This window comes from Raphanus sativus, chromosome 5, assembly GCF_000801105.2.
Source record: "Raphanus sativus cultivar WK10039 chromosome 5, ASM80110v3, whole genome shotgun sequence".
In the NCBI taxonomy this organism is placed as follows: Eukaryota; Viridiplantae; Streptophyta; class Magnoliopsida; order Brassicales; family Brassicaceae; genus Raphanus; species Raphanus sativus.
In genome coordinates this window covers 28016358-28036299 of record NC_079515.1, presented here as the reverse complement: position 1 = coordinate 28036299, position 19942 = coordinate 28016358, and the positions used below count along the sequence as shown (strand labels likewise).

Below are 19942 nucleotides of genomic sequence, written 5' to 3'. Positions count from 1 at the left end.
GTAGGTTTGCTAATGTCTTGAAGGGATAATTAAGTATAGTAATTTTTTCTTTTTTTTTTCTTTTTTGACATCAATTAAGTATAGTAATTATGGGTGTCGTATTGTTCTTTTATGGACAACAAAGGCGTCTCGTTACTCTTGTCTGTCTTATTAATTCTCTTTAATTTCTTGCCTCCTTTCTGAGTATATAAGTTTGAATTATTATCACTCCAGCTCTCAAAGGATGTCCATCACACAGTGTGATTCACACATCAAAAATTATTCAGTTCATAGTTTCAAAATTTCATATATAAATTAATAAAAATGTTGGAAGTTGAAACTATAAAATGCTCATTAATTACGTTTGTTAGTAATGGTTTTCTCTTTAGCACAAGTGTAGAAGCACTTCTGAATTCTATTCCCTGCGATTTTGCCTCTCTCTTAAGTACTACACTTAAATTAACTGAAATTAGATTTTGCTTTTAAAAAAAGTGACATTACAGTAGCAGAGTCAACTCTAACATAGTCAAGAGATGATCCACGCGTCACCTGATCCGTCGTCTTTTTCATCTTCTCGTGATAACTGATCACATTTGATTCAAAAAGAAAAAGAAGGAACAAAACAAAGAAGAAATTGATTCCTTAGAGTTCATTTTACAGACTGGTCTTCTCTCTCTTTCTAGCTTCAGTAATCTGTGACCCTCTTTGTCTGTTTCTAACAGAACATCTCGAATAAGGTATCTACAGACATCCTAGGTTTCATCGAATGCTATTCTTCTTTAATACTATTTGATTATTACAAACTACTTATTATAATATATGTTTTCCTGTTTTTTGTATTTCTGCCATTTGCGTACGGGAATGAGATAAATGGTAAAAGGAAAATGGTACGGAGAAGATAGAAGAAGATGGACCTACTACTACTACTACTAACTACTATGCTTTGAAAATTTGGCGGGCACAAACGGTCACTTTCAATAATTCTAGTTGTCTAGTGTGGGTTCCCTTGTTTCCTCTCACCACCTGAACCCATCTTATCTCACTCTTTGCAACTTGCTTCAATCAAAGCCAAGCCCCCCGCCCCATGAGAGAGAAACTGATCTTTTCAAAGTTTTAATTTTTCTTTTTACTCAGATAGTTTATTTTTTTTTTGCTAACTAAGAAACTCGGATAGTTGTCAAGAAGAATTAGGTTTCTGGAGCTGAAGGAGATTACAGATCTTCTATTCATATGAAGAGATTTTTCCTTGTAAGTTTTATTCCATCACTCTCCTTCGTGTGCCTTGGTCTTTTGTTTGGACATGACATTGTCAACTTCCATTTCCCTGTCTCTCAAATCTGGTAATAATAACATGTCTTTGTCTGTTAAACATCTGCAATCTGATTTAAAAGGTTGAGAATGTTTATCAGAGATCAATTTTTTTTTACTGTTCAAAAATATCCTCTTTCTTCCTGATTTGGTGTTTGCTTGCTTATAGATGTGAAATGCATTGTGCTTGAGACTTGTCAACATCATAGGATCATAATGTTCTCTACAAAGATGGAGAATTCAATTTAGAGATAGATATCACATATGTTTTTTTTTTGGCTTTTTGCAGCTCTCGTATGTGCTACTGGTACATGCATTCTATGGTGCTTGGTTTAGCGTTGAAGGAATCCTGCACTGTGAATACTCCAATTCAATGATTCTTCACCGGCCTCACAGCGTCTCCATCACAGAGTTTGGAGCCGTTGGTGATGGCGTCACACTAAACACTAAAGCCTTTCAGAATGCTCTGTTCTACCTCAACTCTTTCTCTGACAAAGGAGGTGCAAAGCTTTTTGTTCCCGCTGGTCAGTGGCTTACCGGTAGTTTCGACCTTATCAGCCACCTAACGTTATGGCTAGACAAGGGTGCAACCATTCTCGGTTCAACGGCAAGTCTCTGCCCTTTTTTTTTTTCTTTCTAAAAGCATACATAACAATGTGATTACTTATATATGTCTTTTCTCAGAGCTCGGAGAATTGGCCTGTGGTTGATCCATTACCATCGTATGGACGAGGACGAGAGTTGCCTGGTAGAAGGCATAGGAGTCTTATATATGGTCAGAACCTCACAGATGTAGTCATCACAGGTACTAACTTATATAACAATTTATACGAAATGATTCGTTTTTTTTAATGTATAGTCTCATGATATCATAGGCGAGAACGGGACAATTGATGGTCAAGGAAGTATATGGTGGGATTGGTTCAGAAATGGAGAGCTAAACTATACAAGACCTCATCTCGTTGAGCTCATGAACTCTACTGGTCTTATCATCTCCAACCTCACTTTCTTGAATTCACCTTTTTGGAACATTCATCCTGTTTATTGCAGGTCACGTCACACTAGTTATCTAATGCTATTTTATTACAGCTAAGTTTTTTTTTAATCTTGTGGTCTGACTTGGATAGTTCTTGACGTTTGAACAGAGATGTTGTTGTAAAGAATCTCATAATCTTGGCTCCTCTTGACTCTCCAAATACAGACGGAGTTGATCCAGGTAAGTTATTGATGCAACATAGATTAATTACTTCTTTTTTTTAAACAACTTTCTTTATTTAATTAGAATTAGGGGTTTCATAGTTTTTTTTAAGTTTTCATATAAGCTCATGGTTTTAAGCTATTTATGATTTGATTAATAAAATTTGAAATTTTTTCTTTATTCTTTGGTTTCAGTAGACATACTTTCAAAACAACTCTCAATGAATTTAAAAAGATTTGGTTCATTCGGTTTATTAGCTTGTCATTATACTAGTTTTTTCGCGTATTCTCAGAAACAATGGACTACTAATCTATCTTTTAAAGCTTACACTTCATCATTTCCATTGCAAACTTTGCTCCTGGAGTAGTTAATAATATATCAGACATGGTCTCACCATTTTTGCTTAATGCAGACTCATCAACTAATGTTTGCATAGAGGATTGTTACATAGTTACTGGAGATGATTTAGTATCGATAAAAAGTGGATGGGACGAGTATGGTATATCCTACGCAAGACCGAGCTCCAAGATCAAGATCAATAGGTTAACGGGTCAAACCACTTCAAGCTCAGGAATAGCCATAGGAAGTGAAATGTCAGGAGGTGTATCTGACATCTACATCAAAGACTTGCATCTATTGAACTCCAGTACTGGTATCAGAATCAAGACTTCTCCTGGACGAGGCGGGTACGTAAGAAAGGTTCACGTCTCAAACGTGAAGCTTGTTAACGTGAAGAAAGCTATTAGGTTCACTGGTAAGTACGGTGAACATCCTGATGAAGACTTCGATCCTAAAGCACTTCCTTCTATAGAGAAGATCACGTTTGAGAATGTTTATGGTGAAGATATCGGTGTTGCGGGTCTTCTTGAAGGTATAGAAGGAGATGAGTTTAAGAATATATGTTTCATTAATGTTACTCTTAGGGTGAAGAAGAACTCGAAGAAAGCTCCGTGGAAATGCTCGAATGTTAGAGGCTACTCGCAGTGGGTTTGGCCGGAGATTAGTTGTAATTCTTTTGAAGAGAGTATCTTCCCGGAGCATAGCTCTGATTGTTTTGGGTTATCAGAGAATAATCTTGAGACATCAAGTGGTTTAAGTAGATCACAATGGTTTCTTTCTTGGCAAGTTACTGAAGTTTGACCTTTAAAGGGGAAAACACTGGTTGCTTGGGTGTGAAGAACTTCATCAATTTTCCTTAGAATTTATTATGAGGTTTCGTTTTTTCTTTAAAGTGATGCTTTTGGTCGTTCTCTCTTCTTTGTTTTTTCTTTTGCTTTCTTGTGAATTTGTGTGCACTGAGGAACACATTCAGAGTGGTCAGAGTGGCTTTAAGAGGTTTTTCTTTTAATTTTTTTTTTCTCGATGGGTTTTCAATTTTTAAACGCTTTGGTGAGCAGAACAAGTGTAATATATCTCCGACAAGAGTCATTTGTAGTTGAAGTTTTGTTTTCTTATATCTCAATTCTATTTTTTTTTAATATCTAAAATCTTAACTTATCAGTTTTTGGTTAAAAATCATTATTATGCCTGAAAGTCATTCGAGAATTTCCAAATAATTTTTTTTTAAATTACTGAAAGTATTGTTTGTGATCAGACACAACTTAAGTTTTTATATATATATAAAAATGGAAGATAGATTTTATTCTAAAAATACGATTGTACCAAATTGATTCATATAATATTTAGTTTTTATTACCGCTAGGGATTTCCTGAAACTAAAAAAACTAAGAAACAACAAAAACATAAACTTTCTAAAGAAAGATCTGAACTTTTTTTTCCTCCTTGCAAGTTTTAACCGAGTAAAAACATTACGTAATAAACTAGAAACAAAATTTTGAATAAAAATCTCCGAGGTGATTTACATCATGACAAAACTAACTACTTCCCACTCTGTATTGGTCAAATCAGTAGTGATAAGCTCTTGAGATCTTCAGTCTTCTCACGCTAGACAAGAACATCCTATAGCATAATCAATTAAACCCACATTAGACTTCAGCATCATTATATACAGTCACTAATAAAAATAAAAATAAAAATAAAAAAATAATAAAAGTACTTACTCCCAAGGAACATCTCCAACCATCATCCAGTCACCTTCCTTGTCTGCGTATGTTAGCACATGACTCTTCTCACTACACATCTCTTCCTCTTCAGCCCCTGTTTCAATTTTCACAACTCTCACTCTTCTTGTTCCCGTAAATTATATTATTTCGTATATAGAATATGTGTTATGATCTACATGCAAGGATATTCTATTATATAACTAAATAGATAGAAATGTGGAAAATATAATGAAAAGATATATGTATAGTTATTCATCTCTCTTAACAAAAAACTATAGAGGGGTTTTGGTCAACATGCAAATATATGTATGTGTGTAGATTCTTACATAGGATTGAGGCGTTGAACATGTAATCAAGCGTTGCGATCAGATCATGGTATCCACTAAGAGAAAATAGATCGATCTTTCTTCCAATAGGAACTCCTTCCATGCTAACCTTCACGTAGAAGCTTCCAAGACTATTACACTCGTTTTGATCTTCTTCTTCCATGATCATTTCATGATCAGCAGCTGCAGCGACTCCGTATTCATGATTTTCTCCACCGTTGTAATATTGTCCGGAAGATGATCCGAAGCTGAGTCCGAGCCTCAGGTCAGTGCTTAAGTTCCGAGTATTATTACTCGAAGAGCCACCAAATGGGTTGCTTTTGCAGCTACTTTCTATCGACGAAGACGATGAGCTTCTTCTACCTCTTCCCATTTTTCTCTTTCTTTTGGGTTATTATCTCTATCTCTCTATGATCTTTATTCTAAGCAGGTGACTAATGATTTGAACGTGTGTGTATATATATATAGGAGAAATTTATTATTAATATATTTGTTTTTAAATAAATAACAACGGAGATGGTGGAATGATGAGACAGTGTGGTTAAAGATGTTGTTGATGAGGCAGACAAATCCACGTGTCATGCAGACACTTGGTCAAAGTGTTGGTTTTGACTCTCTTGCTCGGATTTTTTTGCTGGGTGTGTTCTAATTAAATTTCTATTGTTTTATGTGTATATATCAGTTTTGGATTTTAGTTATCGAATTAAAATGACTAATATGTGGAGAAGATGTGTGGTTTATATAGCTTCATATCTTTATATCACATACTTACTCAGTGTATAACTGGTAATTTTATATTGCATTAAAAACAAACAAAACATGGTTTATGTACAGATTCATCAGCTAACAAGAAATAAAACTTCTTTGAAACACCAATTGAGCAACATCAAGCAGAAAATCGAGAGGACCAACACTGCATGTAAGCGCTTGTTGAAGTGACATTGTTTTATACATTTATTCTTTTATGAAATACATTAAGGCCTAACTTTAAGGAGTTAGATGAATGTAGACAAGAGATACATGTTCTGATTAACCGGATAAGAACATTATTTCTTGAAGGAAAAATAGAAAAAAAAATACATTGAACTTTATAAACCTATTGTTTATTTAACTTTCGTCCTTAACTCCTTATTAAATCAAAGTTCAATGCATGAGACTATCGTGACGCGCATTGATGCATTCGTGGGTTAGACAAACACCATTTCCACAATTAAGGGTTCTTTATAACCGCGAGACACTTTTAAAAATGGTCCAAATGTTTGTTTAATGGAACATAAACTGCTAAACACGTCTCATGTACGTCATTAACTAGCATGATAAGTGTGTGAGTTTTCACATGATTCTAATCCACGTCGCTTTTAGTTACACTCTTCAATTTCTTTACATGTTACTTTATTTAACATAAAGCAAATAGTAAGTCCAACCAATTTTTCAGTACTAAACCAGCAACACTTGATGGTAACTCATCTATCATGCTTCTCTTCCTTGATTGATAAAAGTGTTGCTGGTTCTTCAATTTCTTTACATGTTACTTTATTTAACATGAAGCAAATAGTAAGTCCAACTAATTTTCGGTACTAAACCAGCAACACTTTTATCAATCAAGGAAGAGAAGCATGATAGATGAGTAATGAATGCGTAACCTTAAAGAGAGGAGGTAATGAAAGATTCTTCGCCTCTGGACATTTAAAGGGACCTAAGGAGATGTCACAATCTTAATCACACACTTGAAAACATTTTCTTTTGCAAGCACGAGAAAATGCAGACACAATGCCCGTAAAACACCATCGACAACATTTTCACATTCCCCACGTCACGTGCCTTTTTCCACGTGTCTCCTCACTTTATGGCCACATCACTCTCTTTAGTTTTTTTTCTTTGTTATTGACGGAGTATTTAGGATGAATAATCCATCTATTTTCTTAAGAAGACGGCACTCACGGGTCACGACCAGTCTTGTTTTAATTTTCTTAATGAAATCTAAAATATACCTTTAGATTCTTCATGCCAATTAAGTTCACAAGATCATTCGAAACTACTTGTTTTTTTATAATTCTGTGGGTATCCTGGACTAATCTCCGAGATAAAGTATAGTCAAATGTGCCGAAATCATGGATCATATCTGTGTGACCTCAAGTCAGAGTAATTTGAATGGCAACAGATTCAAACTCAGGTTACTAAGGAATTTTGGAACACCATGTACCATTCGACCGACTCGTGGTTAAACTACTTGCTTTCTTCTTTTTCCTTTTTTATTACTGAGGGATTTTTTAATAGAAATGTACGGTAATGCATTTGTTTTTTTACTGGTATTGTATTTATCAATAAGCCAGAATTAAGCATACACAGGTAGTGGTGAGACAAAAAAAAGCTTACACAGTTAGTTAATAACCGATATAGGGCGAAGATAACGTTTGGTTTGAAGAAGCAAATAGATTTTAGACAGAAAAAGATGTAGCTTGAACCAGAAGAAACTCTAAACATGTTATAGAGAGAAAGAGAGAGAAGAAAACAAGGGTGAAAGATAAAGAAGCGATATGTTCCCCACCATCCCTACCATTACCATCATCATTCATCACTTTTTTCCTTTCTTTCTTTCTTTCTTCTTGAAAATTTTCTCTACGGTCTACACCACTCTTTTGTCCCCTTTAATTTGTACTACTCTCTTATACATCTTGTACACTTCTTTTTATGTTTCTGGATTACCAATATGTTGCATGTATTTGGTCAGTACTTTTCTTTGATCTTATACAAAGCATGAATATTCCAAAAAAATATCCACCAATAAATAGAAAGAGCAACTGATATATATATATATATATATATATATATATATATATATATATATATATATATATACTTAGTTTAACCTAAAAGCACTAATATTAGAAAGTTATTATTTTTATAAAGTATCATTTAGTTATAAATTCAAATTATAAAAAACTAACATTATTAATTGGTCATACAATATCCAATAAGTAAAAGTTGCATTAAAATATGAAAACTATTTATATTTTTTAAACAAATTGTTTTTTCTAAACTACTTATAACATGAAATGAAATAAGCATAAATCTATTAATAATATGAATCACAATTAATGTTGAAAATTTGTATATTTTCAATTAGGTAATTATTGAAAAATAATTAATGATGAAATGTTGTGTCTTGTCAACTATATAACTATTGAAAATGGCTGAGGGAAAATATTTAGATATGTCTTTTTAATTTAAAAATATTTTAAGAATCTCAACTAATATGAAAGGTTATGGTTTTTCAATATGTAATTATTACAGATGGTTGTAAAGAAATATTTAGATGTGCTTTCTCAATCATATACATGTATTTTTTTAATAATGTATCTCTTCAAAATGTATTGTATAGATATCATTTTAAAATAACTACTTATAATATGAAAATCATGACTATTCATATATAACTTTGAAAAACTACAAAATAATTCATATTCATGAGTTTGTTATTGTAATTCTTTCATAAATTTACTAAAAATGGTGAAGAAGAAAGTTGTGTGCAATTATTTTATTAAAAATATTTAGAAAATATTCAAATAAACCGTTGTTAACAAAGAATTACAGAAATGATTATTCTTGATTGGTTAGCAAAAAATCACAAATGAAATAGTGAAATTATTAGTTTTAATTTTCTTCTAGTAGATGAAAAAGTGTATTTTTCTTTCTTACAAATTTTTCATTTGTGACCATATGTTTCATGAGCCCAAGACTTATGTCATATATATATTCATACACTTTGATTGTATAAGACACATATAATCCTAGTTAATGTTAAGTGTTGTGTTTTTTCATAAAAAAACTGAGATTAGACTTTTTCCAACTATTGTATTTTTTTAAAGTAGTTATAATATTTAATAAATATTTTTTCTACAATCATTAGTTTTAAAAGTTTTGTCTTCTCATTATAAGATATATTTTCTTAGAAAAAACTGATTTATTTTTGTTTTCACAACATTAAAAGTAGGTAAAAATATCCTAATAATTGTTTTCTGCATTTTTTCAACATGCACCTATTGGATTTTATAGTTGCATGTTGTGAAAACTAATAAACTTATTGGGATAATTTTAACTATTTTAAAATTTTCTATTAAGTTATCTTAATAAGTGTCTTTATTAGTTTAAGTGTTGTGTCTTCTTATATAAAAATTATGTCTTTTCATAAAAAATTGAGATAAATTTTCTTTTTCCGACATGCAACTATTGAAAAAGTTTTTAAAATATTTAAAAGTAGCCCAATAAGTTTTTTTTCAACATGCAATTATTGAAATGTTTTTTAGAAATAGTTATAATATTTTCATAAATAACTTTATAAGTTTTAATTATTGTGTCTTCTCATTATAAGAATTGTGTCTTTTCATAAAAACTGAGATTAGTTATGTTTTCCAAACATGCAACTATGGAACTTTTTTTTAAATAGTTAATAATATCTCAATCAGTAAATGTCTTTTTATAATTATTAAAAAAATTGTGTTTTTCATTATAAAATACTACGCATTAATTTTAACTAATTCGTTAAAATATCTCAATAATTGTCTTTTCTACAATTATTTGTCCTTTCATTTGCAATAAAGTGTCTTTTTGTAATGATGTATTTATTTGTAATGTATTGTAATTGTACTATTATATAATAACTATATACTCTGGAATCCAAACAAATATTAAAATTGTGTATTTTCATCTTTGACATATGTATTTTCATCTTAAGATTTGCATTAACTTAATAGAAATTATCAAAGATATATAAGTGTGTATCTTTTTATTTTAATAACTCAAAGTTATTTAAATGTCTAAAATGTATATTTTCTTCCTAACAATGTGTTTCTTCATCATAAAAATTGCATGAGTTTAAAAATTATAAAAATATATAAACATGTATTTCATCCTAATAATTGCATTGGTTAAAAATATTTTATGCATCAATTTGATATATGTACTATATATTTAGTGAATTACAATTACACATAATATGGGAAATGATTATTAGCGATTTAAGTGAATCTTACAACTGTTCAGTGAGTCATTGTAAATGTTTGTTGAAAATTGTGTGGATGATATGTTAAGAAGAATATGTTAACGGATAAGATATCTTAAAATTATCATATAATCATATTTTTCGACCACACACTTCTTACATAGTCTCAAACAAATTTGAATATTTGACTTATCATTATAACTTACCTTACTAATTTAGTAAATGATCTGACTGAAGTGTTTTTGCTTTTATTTAGTTTCAAATATCCAGCTGTACTTAGATTTTTAAATAAATTTGCTAAATATATGATAAGCATATATCTTATTTGGTATCAGTATATTTGTAATTTTACTACAACCAAATTTATAAACAAAATATAGATTTTAGTATTATCAGAAAATTAATATAATATAGTTATATGTAAGATAATTTTGTAACAATCTATTTTCTCAAAAACAATTATAAACAGTTTTTGTAAAAAAAGTTACCTTATATGGAATATTTAATTTTATAAAATAAGTTTCCGTTTAATATTGCACGGGTTCATTTTCTAGTATTAATATAGTTATTTTAATCAAATTTAAGGAAATTAAATAATTATCCGTTTATATATAGATGATGTTTTATAATGACTATTTTAATTTAATTCACATGAAGTTTTAAGATTTCATTGAAAATTGTTCAACCAATTGTATTTTAAAGTTTTTCTTTAATTAATTAACTTATTTAAAATTATATCTTCAAAATGTTTTTTAGAGAAATATCATTTTTTTAATTTTTTGCATTAAAGAAAAGCATCAAATATTATGAAACAGAAGGAAAATTATTTCTAAAGTTGATCAAACAATATAAGTAATTGCAGAGCTTAGATTTATATGATAAAGTATATATATATACAAATAAATAACAAAAGGGAGTATGTATATTATTCTCTCTGTTTCAATATACTTGAAGTTTTAGGATATGCACAAATTTTAAGAGAATTGTTTATTATTTTAATAAGTATGATTAAAATATAAATTTAAAACTAATTAACCAATTACAAAAGACATTATAAAATATCATTGGTCACACAGTTTTTGATAAAATAAAAAACCACATTAAAAAATGAAAACATTTCAAAACTTCTTAAAACTTCATCTATTTTGAAACGGAGGGAGCACGTATTGAAACTAATTTCAAAAGGAAAATAGTGAATCTCAGAATTCAAGGCACTCATAGTTTTCATAGTTTCAAGATTTAATGATAATGTCTGGTCCTTTTACAAATGCATTAAGTTGTAAGAGAAATTTCCCCTCTCTTTTTGAGGAAAAAGAACAAGAAATCTACTTTATATTTCTCGCAAATTGTGATAACTTTCCTCACTGCAATGTGTTTGCTTGTCAGTAAAATCATGGGGTGGCTTCAAATCAGGATGATTGCATGTCTCGTGGCTCTTTGTAGCCTCTCTTGCTGGCCAACCCATTCAATTTTTCTCGTTCTCTACTTCTTTTTTTTATGATACAAAGTTGACCATACAACTTGCACGATCATTTATTACATTCCATGAATATCTTTACGTTTTTGAAACTATTTATCAAACCGTCTATCAAAGATATTTTAATAAAAAATTTGTAGATCTTCTGTGATTATAATCGATATTGCAAAAATTAAGTAGTCTTAAACTCTTAATAATCCGCCAATTCATCTGAAGAGTATGAATGGACTCAGAAGCTACTCAGTCATTTTCTCCCCAATCAATGGTGTTTTTTTCATTTAAGCATAAGGAAATAAGTTTGCTCTTGTTTTTAAAATATATATATCTCCCACTTTTACTTTACAGTGACGTTTTCTTCTATAATTATGATAAAAGATATCAAATTCCCTTTAAACCGAGCGAGAAACATGTTTTTCGTAATTACATTTCAAAGTTTACAAAATAGAGGAAGATTTGGTGTCTAAAGTAGTCTAGTAGTGCAATCTAGTGAGGTCTTAGTAGTTCTTTTTCATTTGTCTTATTATATACTAGAAGTTTAGTTTCATGAAGCTGCTTAAAACATTAGTTTATATGAATGCATGAAACTCGATAAAGCAAAGATACGGGCCGGGGTGTGTGTGCGTGTTGATATTGAGTGTTACGTGCGTGCCTTTTTATAGACCTATTGATACTATATTTTATTTCAATAATGTGGATTTAGATTACGCACTAAACCCATGATTGATTTGGGATTTCTTTTTATTTTATTTTATTAATTCCTAAATTTGTAAAATATGATAATAATATGTGTGGCTGTATGACGCTATGTTTCCCTTTAGGATTTGGACTCTCAGATAACATCAATTCCCTACCAAATGACCATTTGATTTGCACACGTCGATGCACATTACATAGTTTTACTCTCTTATTTTCACATTGCGTTAACAGAAGAGTATAAGCAAGCATATGTGCTTTGAAGACGGATAAGGGCCCAATAATCCATTGATTGTATATAAGCAAGCATACTATTTTGATATCTCCAGGATTCTCTATGTATAATCATAATTGTCTTATTGTTCAATGAATCGTACGAGTCAATATGCTTCATAGGCTTTTTCTTGTTATATCTTTCTTTTTGTTTATGTCATGAGCTTAAAAACAGATTTATGTTGATTTTGTAAACCATATTGGTAACTCTGCATCTATGTGAACGACAAAAGATAGTTGTGTCCTGATACTTCGTACTATATTATATATTCTCAAATTCTTCTTTCGTGATACATGAATAATCTCTAAGCTGAAATTTTTTTTTCGAAAAATCTTGATATCTTCCAAATAACTTGTAAAAACGGGTCATTCTTCTGGTTTCAAAACCATCGTCAAAATCTGTTGCAAACGTGATCTGAAACTGACGTAATTTTCTCTTATTTTCTATTGCCCAAATTAGTGCCTCCACGTCTGAATGAAGAGGGGATAAACTAATTCTGACATTTCTTACTCCCATCAAACTATTAAATCTTTCTAGATACCAATCTTGTTTTGAGAAAACTTCATTATTTTTCCACGAACTATTTGTAAAGCACCAACACCCTATAATTGACAGTATATTTAAAACCTCTACTTGTTGTTACCGTCTTCTGTGTGTTCAAAACTTGTGCCTCAATCTAAAATGATGATTATGTATCCGTTAATTTGAGTGTATCACATCTACATTAGTAAAAACTTTGTTATTCTTTCACTTTCAAATGTACCATAAAATCTAAGCAAATTGATGGTCATCTATTTCCCGGATCTCTTCTTGTATCTAATTTGGTTAAATGCGATTGTATGTAGTAAGCTTTAGCGTGAAGCTACCATATTATTAGAATCATATATTATATTCTTTTGTGGAGACAGTGGAGCTTTTTCATGTATTATTCTTTTGAGTTCTGAGCGTTTTATTCGTTTTTTTTTTCACTAGCTAGTCCAGTTATAGCTTTGATTCACATTTATTGATAATTTTTTAATTCAAGTTTCTGATTAATATTAATTTGTAAATTAAAAAGTTTAATTTTCTTTTGCTCGTGACTTGAAAGAATAATTGAACTAAATAAATTCATAAATAAAAGAAGGGAAGAGTGAGTGAGTGATTGATTGTTATGGAAGGACAAATGTCTAATTACATTGCAAAAGACGACAAAAGAAACACAGAAAGGTGCCATGAATCACGTGGCTTTCACGTGAAGTTCACGCCCTTCTTCTTTTTCCCACTTCACCTTTTTCCCTTTGAGGAGAAAGCTGCCAAAACTCCACCGTGGGACCCACTTACTATTTGTAGTGGCCCAGCCCACTCTCCATTGTCCTTTGACATCTCTGAAGGTTCTTCCCACAGCCACGTGGGCTTTTTGGCCCATTCTTTCTCTTTCTCTTTTGTCGTTAATACCTTAAAACATTGTAATTTATTGACATTGTATCGTGGTATCATTCTGATGAGATATAAACTTTTGTTGTTTTCATTTGATGTTTTAAGATAATTGTCTTATGTTGTGGCAATATGACAGTATGTGACTGTTTTGTATTAATCCCAACTCTTATTTTCGCCGTTTAACATCATATTAGTCTTTAAATTTTATTTGATTATAAATGTTATTTAACATTTCTAACATATATATTAAATAAATTTTCCAACGTGGAAGCCCTCTTGGTCCAGTGGTTTGACTAAGGGTTCAATTGCTTCTACATCCGGAGGTCTGGGGTTCAAACCCCAGAAAATACCAAATTATGCAGATTATGGAAAAACAGGTTACAGGAGATCTTCAGCATGGTGCAGGGCGTACCATCGAACATGGATCTTATAGGACGGCTCAGAGTGGTGCAGTCAGGCGGGTATTCTCACATGATGGTAGAATTGTCGGCTGTAAAATCGTCTTTGTAATATTCTCATCATTGTAATAGCATAATTAATCGATAATAATCGATCCAGACGTTCAATTTTTTTTTTTTTTCCAATTTTACTTTTATTTTTAGTTCATCGATTAATAAAACCAAACAAAACTTATACTCCCTCTGTTTCAATATATTTGATGTTTTGGTTGTATGCACAATAATTAAGGTATACACTCTTCCCTAAAAAGTAACATTAAAAATATAAATCAAAACTAATTTAGCCAATCTTTTAAAATAAATACTAAACATTATTGGTCACACAGTTTTCTATAAACTAAGAATAATATAAAAATATCAAAACATCAATTATTTTGAAACATCAAAAACTTTCTAAAACATCATGTATTTTGAAACGGAAGGAGTATTAAACAGAGATAAAATATAAAAAAATTTAACAACATTTATTGTTAAAAAGAGGGAGTATGTAATTGTATTTTATTAATGATTTGTTTATAGAAATCAAAATTTGCGATGAAAGTTCTAGAAAAAACTAGAAGATGCTAAGATTCGACTTAGTACAAATGAACAGGACTGTCCTATTAAGATATTATTAGTTGGATGCACCTGAGAACCAAAATTAAATAAATAATAGTTGAAAAAAAAAAACAAAAGTGAAAATATATATAAAGAGCTAAAAGGCACTGAGGTTGATCAACAAAAGAAATATAGCTTTTAGTTACTCTTCCAAACGAAGACAAAACCTTTTGGGATCATTCAACAAGACAAACATGACTTCTCCCTCATCATCATCAACCTTCAGACCAAATTAAGTTCTTCATTTCACATAGCATATACACACAAGATGATGCAGATGATGTTTGTTCTTACGTTTTTTTTTTTTGTTGTTGCAGGTTAACTGATCAAGAGTATATGGAGCTTGTGTTTGAGAATGGGCAGATTCTTGCAAAGAGCCAAAGATCCAATGGCCTTTCTCTGCAGAATCAACGTACCAAATCGATCGTGGATTTGTACGAGGCCGAGTATAACGAGGATTTCAAGAAGAGTGTTCATATTCATGATGTCGATACTAGTAACAAGAATCTTGTAGACACACAGGTTTTTCCAGAACCTCTTGTTGTTGCTGCATATGAAACAAACATGCTCTGATGAATCAACTTAATTTGATTCAGACGTTGAAAGCTTCTTCATCAAAGAGGATGGTGGTTGATTATGAGAACCGAAATGATATTGTACCTCCGGATGAGCAATCTGCGGTTGCTGAGAGATCGGTTGAATTGGGCTATGAATCCACAGATTTTACTGAAGACAGTGAAGAATCGACGTATCAAAGCAGTGTAAGAGGGTTGATTGATCCACAGAGTTTGTTGAATTTGGGTTTTATCTGTTAGGTTCTTGTCTGAAAACATTTTTTTGTCTCAACGCAGAGCCTAGATGATGTGAGGCCACAAGTTCCTGCAATTACAAGCAAGGTTTTGGTCAAGAGAAGACGCAAACAGAAGCAAACAGATATCAACAAGAAAATGCGTAATCTGCAGGATCTACTACCTAATTCTCAAAAGGTCTGTCCACACATACTAAACTTTTTAATCTATTTCAAAAGAGACCATTGTTGGAACCATTACTTACATTACCCTAAATATTCACCTGTTCATAGGACGACAACGAAGCATTACTAGATGAAGCAATCAATTATATGACGACCCTTCAACTTCAAGTTCAGGTATCACAAACAACAAAATACTTCCAACTTTTTTATGTATTGATTCTTGTTTCTAACCTGTATAAATCTTGGATGACAGATGATGGCGATGGGTAACAGATTTGTTACACCAGCAACGGTGTTGCCTTTGGGGCCGCATTACTCTCAGATGGGTCTAGCAACAGGTATGCCAATGGGCGTACCACAGCTTCTCCCTGCGCCTGTTCTAGGAGCTGGCTTGCCATTGGTTGGTAACTCGCCAGATGTGCTAAGGGTTCTCAACCATCCTGGACTAATGCCAATTCAAAACTCAGCACTTTTCACACCAACGGAAAACTATTTGCCCCAATCTGTTCCGCCGCCGTCTGCTGCTTTGCCTAAGAAAATACCAAACCCCACCACTTCGTCAAATCTAAATGATGCCAGCCAGATGGGAGGAAACCTCTCGGTTAAAGAATCTGATAAACCGTGAGCAGATGAAATAGACAGTGATGATAGTTACCTGCTGATTCGCCGACTTGTTATTCTCCAAGTAAGTAGTGAGAAGTTCTCACTGAGAACACTGGGCCATATCAAGGTGAACCATACAGATCCAAAAAAGCACTACAAGATAAGAACAACTTACCATTAAAGGATCTGCTCAAGTTTCTCCTATTTAGTGCCAGCTTTCCTAGTTCGTGTAACATATAGGATAATAATTATTATTATCTCGAGTACTAGTTTCCGTCTGATGACAAATACATCTGATTTATACATTAGAGTGAAGCTTTAGTTTCTTGAATCCCAACAAAATGCATTGCTTACAAATACTACGGATCTGGATTTTGCCAAGTTCCTTTCTATTTATATTGTACAACAAGTAGAGAAGAGATCGCACCAAAATGAAGATGCATTGTGAAACTATGCTGCTTCAAGAATCTGTTTTCCGCCATCTTTCATTCGAACTGGTTCAGTAGCTTGCTCCTCTAATATTTGTTTTGTGTTGCCAAGTTTAAGCTCCGAAAACATATCAGCCAGTGAATCTGCTGTATCTGAAGTCGTTGGTCTGGCCTGGGAACTTTCACTTTCAAGCTCCATTTCTAGTTTCAAGAATTCTTCTTCAATATTTTCATCATCGATATCTGGATATGGAGCTGATTCTGCCACACCAACAAAGAGTCTATATCAACATAAAAAAGTTCGTGGCCTAATCAAAATGACACGAAACAAAAACACCACTCACCGAGAGCTTTTTCCACTTCCTTCTGCGATTGAATGGTTTCTTCAATTTCTTCCAAATAGTCATGAACTTCATCTGGACTGATCTTGATGTCCTTCATGACCCTTGCTCCAGTTTTGATTGCTTCTGAGACCTGCCAAACACAGATATATAATTAAAGCACTATTGATATTCATTACAAGTCCCCAACATGACAAGCTTTCAGTGTTCGAAAAACCATTTTCGTTGATTCGGAATCCGCTATAGTGTTCAACACTTCCTCTACTCTGTTCAGAAGTGACGTGCATTTTTCTCTGCTCTCAGTGGTCAGCTTCAGTTCCCTTGCATGCCTTAGAGCAACTTTCTTGTGTCCAGACTTTAGAGATGCCAACGCAGATTTCCTTGACCTACAGAACGAAAATAAAGTCGAACTCTTAAGTTCAATCTATTTGACCATTTACGGAAAAAAAAAATAAACTAAATTACGTCAAGTCTATGATCGAGAATTAGAATGTGTTACATTTCACAGCGCTGGTCCATGACTTCAAGTTGATTTTGGAGCTTCTCTGTAGTTCTTAACAAGTGCAGAATGTCACAGTCTAAAGTTGAAATACTGGGAAGTGCTGCTTCTGAAAAGGACACTTTGACACCCTGCAAGGCACAAGTATGTTGGAACAGACATTATGCATATAACTCGACCTGAACTGAGCCTACTTCCTGGCCTACGCTTTACTTTCTGCAATATGTGTAATTTAGGAAAGGAACTTCCTGGACATCAAAACTCAAGCAAGATACTTACATCTTTAAAGACCCGATATATCTCATGGGACAGACAATACACATTCGATAATCCATAGATACAAGATATAAGATTAACATCTTCATCAGGTAAATGATATAAGAGTAATAAGACCAAAAAAAAGACGGATAAGAACCAACCTCAATCAATTCTCCCCGATTAATAAAGATTTTATGCGCTTTTCCACACCCTGACAAGTGACTCAAAACAGCAGATGCCTCATTCGAGCCGCCGTCGCACAGGTCCTGGAACTTGTCCAGCGTGACAACACAAGTAGAAGTCCAGTGTCCCTCAGATAAAAGTCTCACCACATCAGCAGCCTTCTCCTACACAACACATATCGACTTAATAACAATGTCCACATACTTACTCAACAGACTCACAATTCTTTACCACACATTAACGTAACAGCTATACAAAGGGAAAGAAACCACCTAAAAAGATAGCTTCATTCAATAGAAAAAAAAATACCATTTTATCTAAGACAAAACAAGAAGAAATCAAACGCACTTTCAAGAGGGGAACAATAACAAGTTTGCTTTCGAGAATCTCTCCCGGCTTCACTGAAGGTTGAGCCACTAAACTTCTCAATGTCCTCAACAAACGAGATAAACGCCCACTAACCGGACTTTCGAGTTGGCTTATCGGCACAACATCACCTTCACTATGCATCAATAACTGTAAAACGAAGAAGAAAGAAACACCAATCAATTTTCAACAACAGTCTAATAAATAACCTTACAAAAAGTCACTTTTCACCAGACTCACCAGTACATGATCAATGCATAGAGGCGTCATCCCTCCTCGATCAAACCAAGTCTTCTTCACCTTTGAGAAAAAACAATAAAGGATTGATATGTAATCAGTTTTCTTCTACTAATAGTTTCCAACTAAAGAGATTTGACTCGAGCAGACCTGGAGAGGATCAATGATGAACACTCCGAAACGACGCGAGACCTTGATGATCAAATCGCGCCAGAACTGATATTTGACTTCCCAATCGGATCTCTGTCCACTAAACGCCTTGAATCTGGCCGTCGCCACCACTTCATCGTCGTCCCAATCCGGGACTTCTCTTCGTATGAACTCCTTCACAGAATCCGAATCCATTTCTAGTGGGAGAGAAAAATCAACAGGGATGAGGAAACAAGAGCTTCTAGACTCGTGAATTTAGACGAATCCTGCTAATTTGAAAATCGATTTCCCGCCGATCTAGTTTTTTTATACGAAGATTCTCCATCGGCGTCGGAGAGAATAGCCAAGTCGTACCAAAAGGAGTTCTCGAATCGACATGCTCTGCCGTTTTTATTGTACGCTTTAGCACTGTCTGATGGTTTTTCTATTTACTGGATCCTTTTCACAAACAAATTAGGCCCGGCCCATTAGTGTGAGGCTTAGCTTTGACTTTGAAATAGAGTCTGGTCAAAAGATCTAACGGCCTTCGTTGTTCTGTTGTTTACCAACAAATACACACCATCAAAATCACAATCTAAAGTCTAAAGCTACCTCTTATAATAAGATGTTCACAGAAACGAGTAGAAAGCGACCAAATCTCTATATAAAAAAAGAACCTTAGTTCTTAAGCATAAGTAAACATCTTACGGGCCGGCCAATCTATACGGTGACCTAATGAATTTACACACGGTTGACACACGTTGCTATCCTTTCTCATGATTTTCTATTAAAAAGATCAATATGGGAAAGTCAAACTTGTTCATAGTAAATTAGTATTTTTTTACCTTTAGGTAATTGATGAAAACCTAAAAATACTTCAAAGAAAGAAAAAAAAGAGATCGGATCCACATCAAGAAGTGAGAACTAGAGAGGAGTGACGTAGAAAAAGGGTAAAGACATAAACGGGACATGAAGGACCTTCCATGCCTATAGTAAATGCGTTACGTATTTATTATGACAGCGATTTGGTTTATCTATGTACACCACACAATGCACCTGATGCATCCAAATCCATAAAATGCAAGCTTATCTATACAAAAATAGAGACGTTGTAGTGGCTTAACTCATCCTGGT

At 32.8% G+C, this 19942-nt stretch overlaps 4 protein-coding genes across 8 annotated transcripts; 2 read left to right on the top strand and 2 right to left on the bottom strand.

The window, feature by feature from the left end:
- Positions 1 to 810: 810 nt before the first annotated feature.
- LOC108859060 (probable polygalacturonase) lies at positions 811 to 3961 on the top strand. The gene is made up of 6 exons (XM_018632906.2): positions 811 to 1227; positions 1577 to 1894; positions 1972 to 2092; positions 2163 to 2337; positions 2433 to 2503; positions 2898 to 3961. Exons 1-6 carry the CDS (start codon positions 1210 to 1212, stop codon positions 3623 to 3625), a joined length of 1431 nt encoding a protein of 476 aa, XP_018488408.1. The 5' UTR covers positions 811 to 1209; the 3' UTR covers positions 3626 to 3961.
- Positions 3962 to 4233: 272 nt separating this feature from the next.
- On the bottom strand, positions 4234 to 5354 carry LOC108860003 (auxin-responsive protein IAA30). Its single transcript, XM_018633913.2, has 3 exons — positions 4875 to 5354; positions 4546 to 4642; positions 4234 to 4444 (listed from the first exon to the last, which is right to left on the bottom strand). The coding sequence occupies exons 1-3, from the start codon at positions 5245 to 5247 to the stop codon at positions 4390 to 4392; spliced, it is 525 nt and encodes a 174-aa protein (XP_018489415.1). The 5' UTR covers positions 5248 to 5354; the 3' UTR covers positions 4234 to 4389.
- A 9323-nt stretch (positions 5355 to 14677) lies between these two features.
- LOC108863608 (uncharacterized) lies at positions 14678 to 19191 on the bottom strand. Of its 5 annotated transcripts, none has more exons than XR_008946192.1 (11): positions 18830 to 19190; positions 18683 to 18742; positions 18425 to 18592; positions 18055 to 18240; positions 17636 to 17766; positions 17354 to 17522; positions 17140 to 17269; positions 16795 to 17056; positions 16420 to 16587; positions 15996 to 16294; positions 14678 to 15670 (listed from the first exon to the last, which is right to left on the bottom strand). XR_008946192.1 is itself a non-coding variant. In XM_018638092.2 (9 exons), the coding sequence occupies exons 1-8, from the start codon at positions 19022 to 19024 to the stop codon at positions 16818 to 16820; spliced, it is 1278 nt and encodes a 425-aa protein (XP_018493594.1). In that variant the 5' UTR covers positions 19025 to 19190; the 3' UTR covers positions 16605 to 16660; positions 16795 to 16817. The 5 variants fall into 5 exon arrangements, 3 of the variants coding, with proteins under 3 accessions (XP_018493594.1, XP_056866770.1, XP_018493593.1); XR_008946193.1 differs by having other exon boundaries at positions 16420 to 16520; XM_018638092.2 differs by lacking the exons at positions 14678 to 15670; positions 15996 to 16294; positions 16420 to 16587 and adding an exon at positions 16605 to 16660.
- LOC108863609 (transcription factor PIF6) lies at positions 15128 to 16675 on the top strand. Its single transcript, XM_018638095.2, is given in 5 exon segments — positions 15128 to 15359; positions 15362 to 15552; positions 15643 to 15777; positions 15873 to 15938; positions 16018 to 16675. Coding segments are annotated over 5 exon segments (996 nt in total). The 3' UTR covers positions 16390 to 16675.
- Positions 19192 to 19942: the final 751 nt, after the last annotated feature.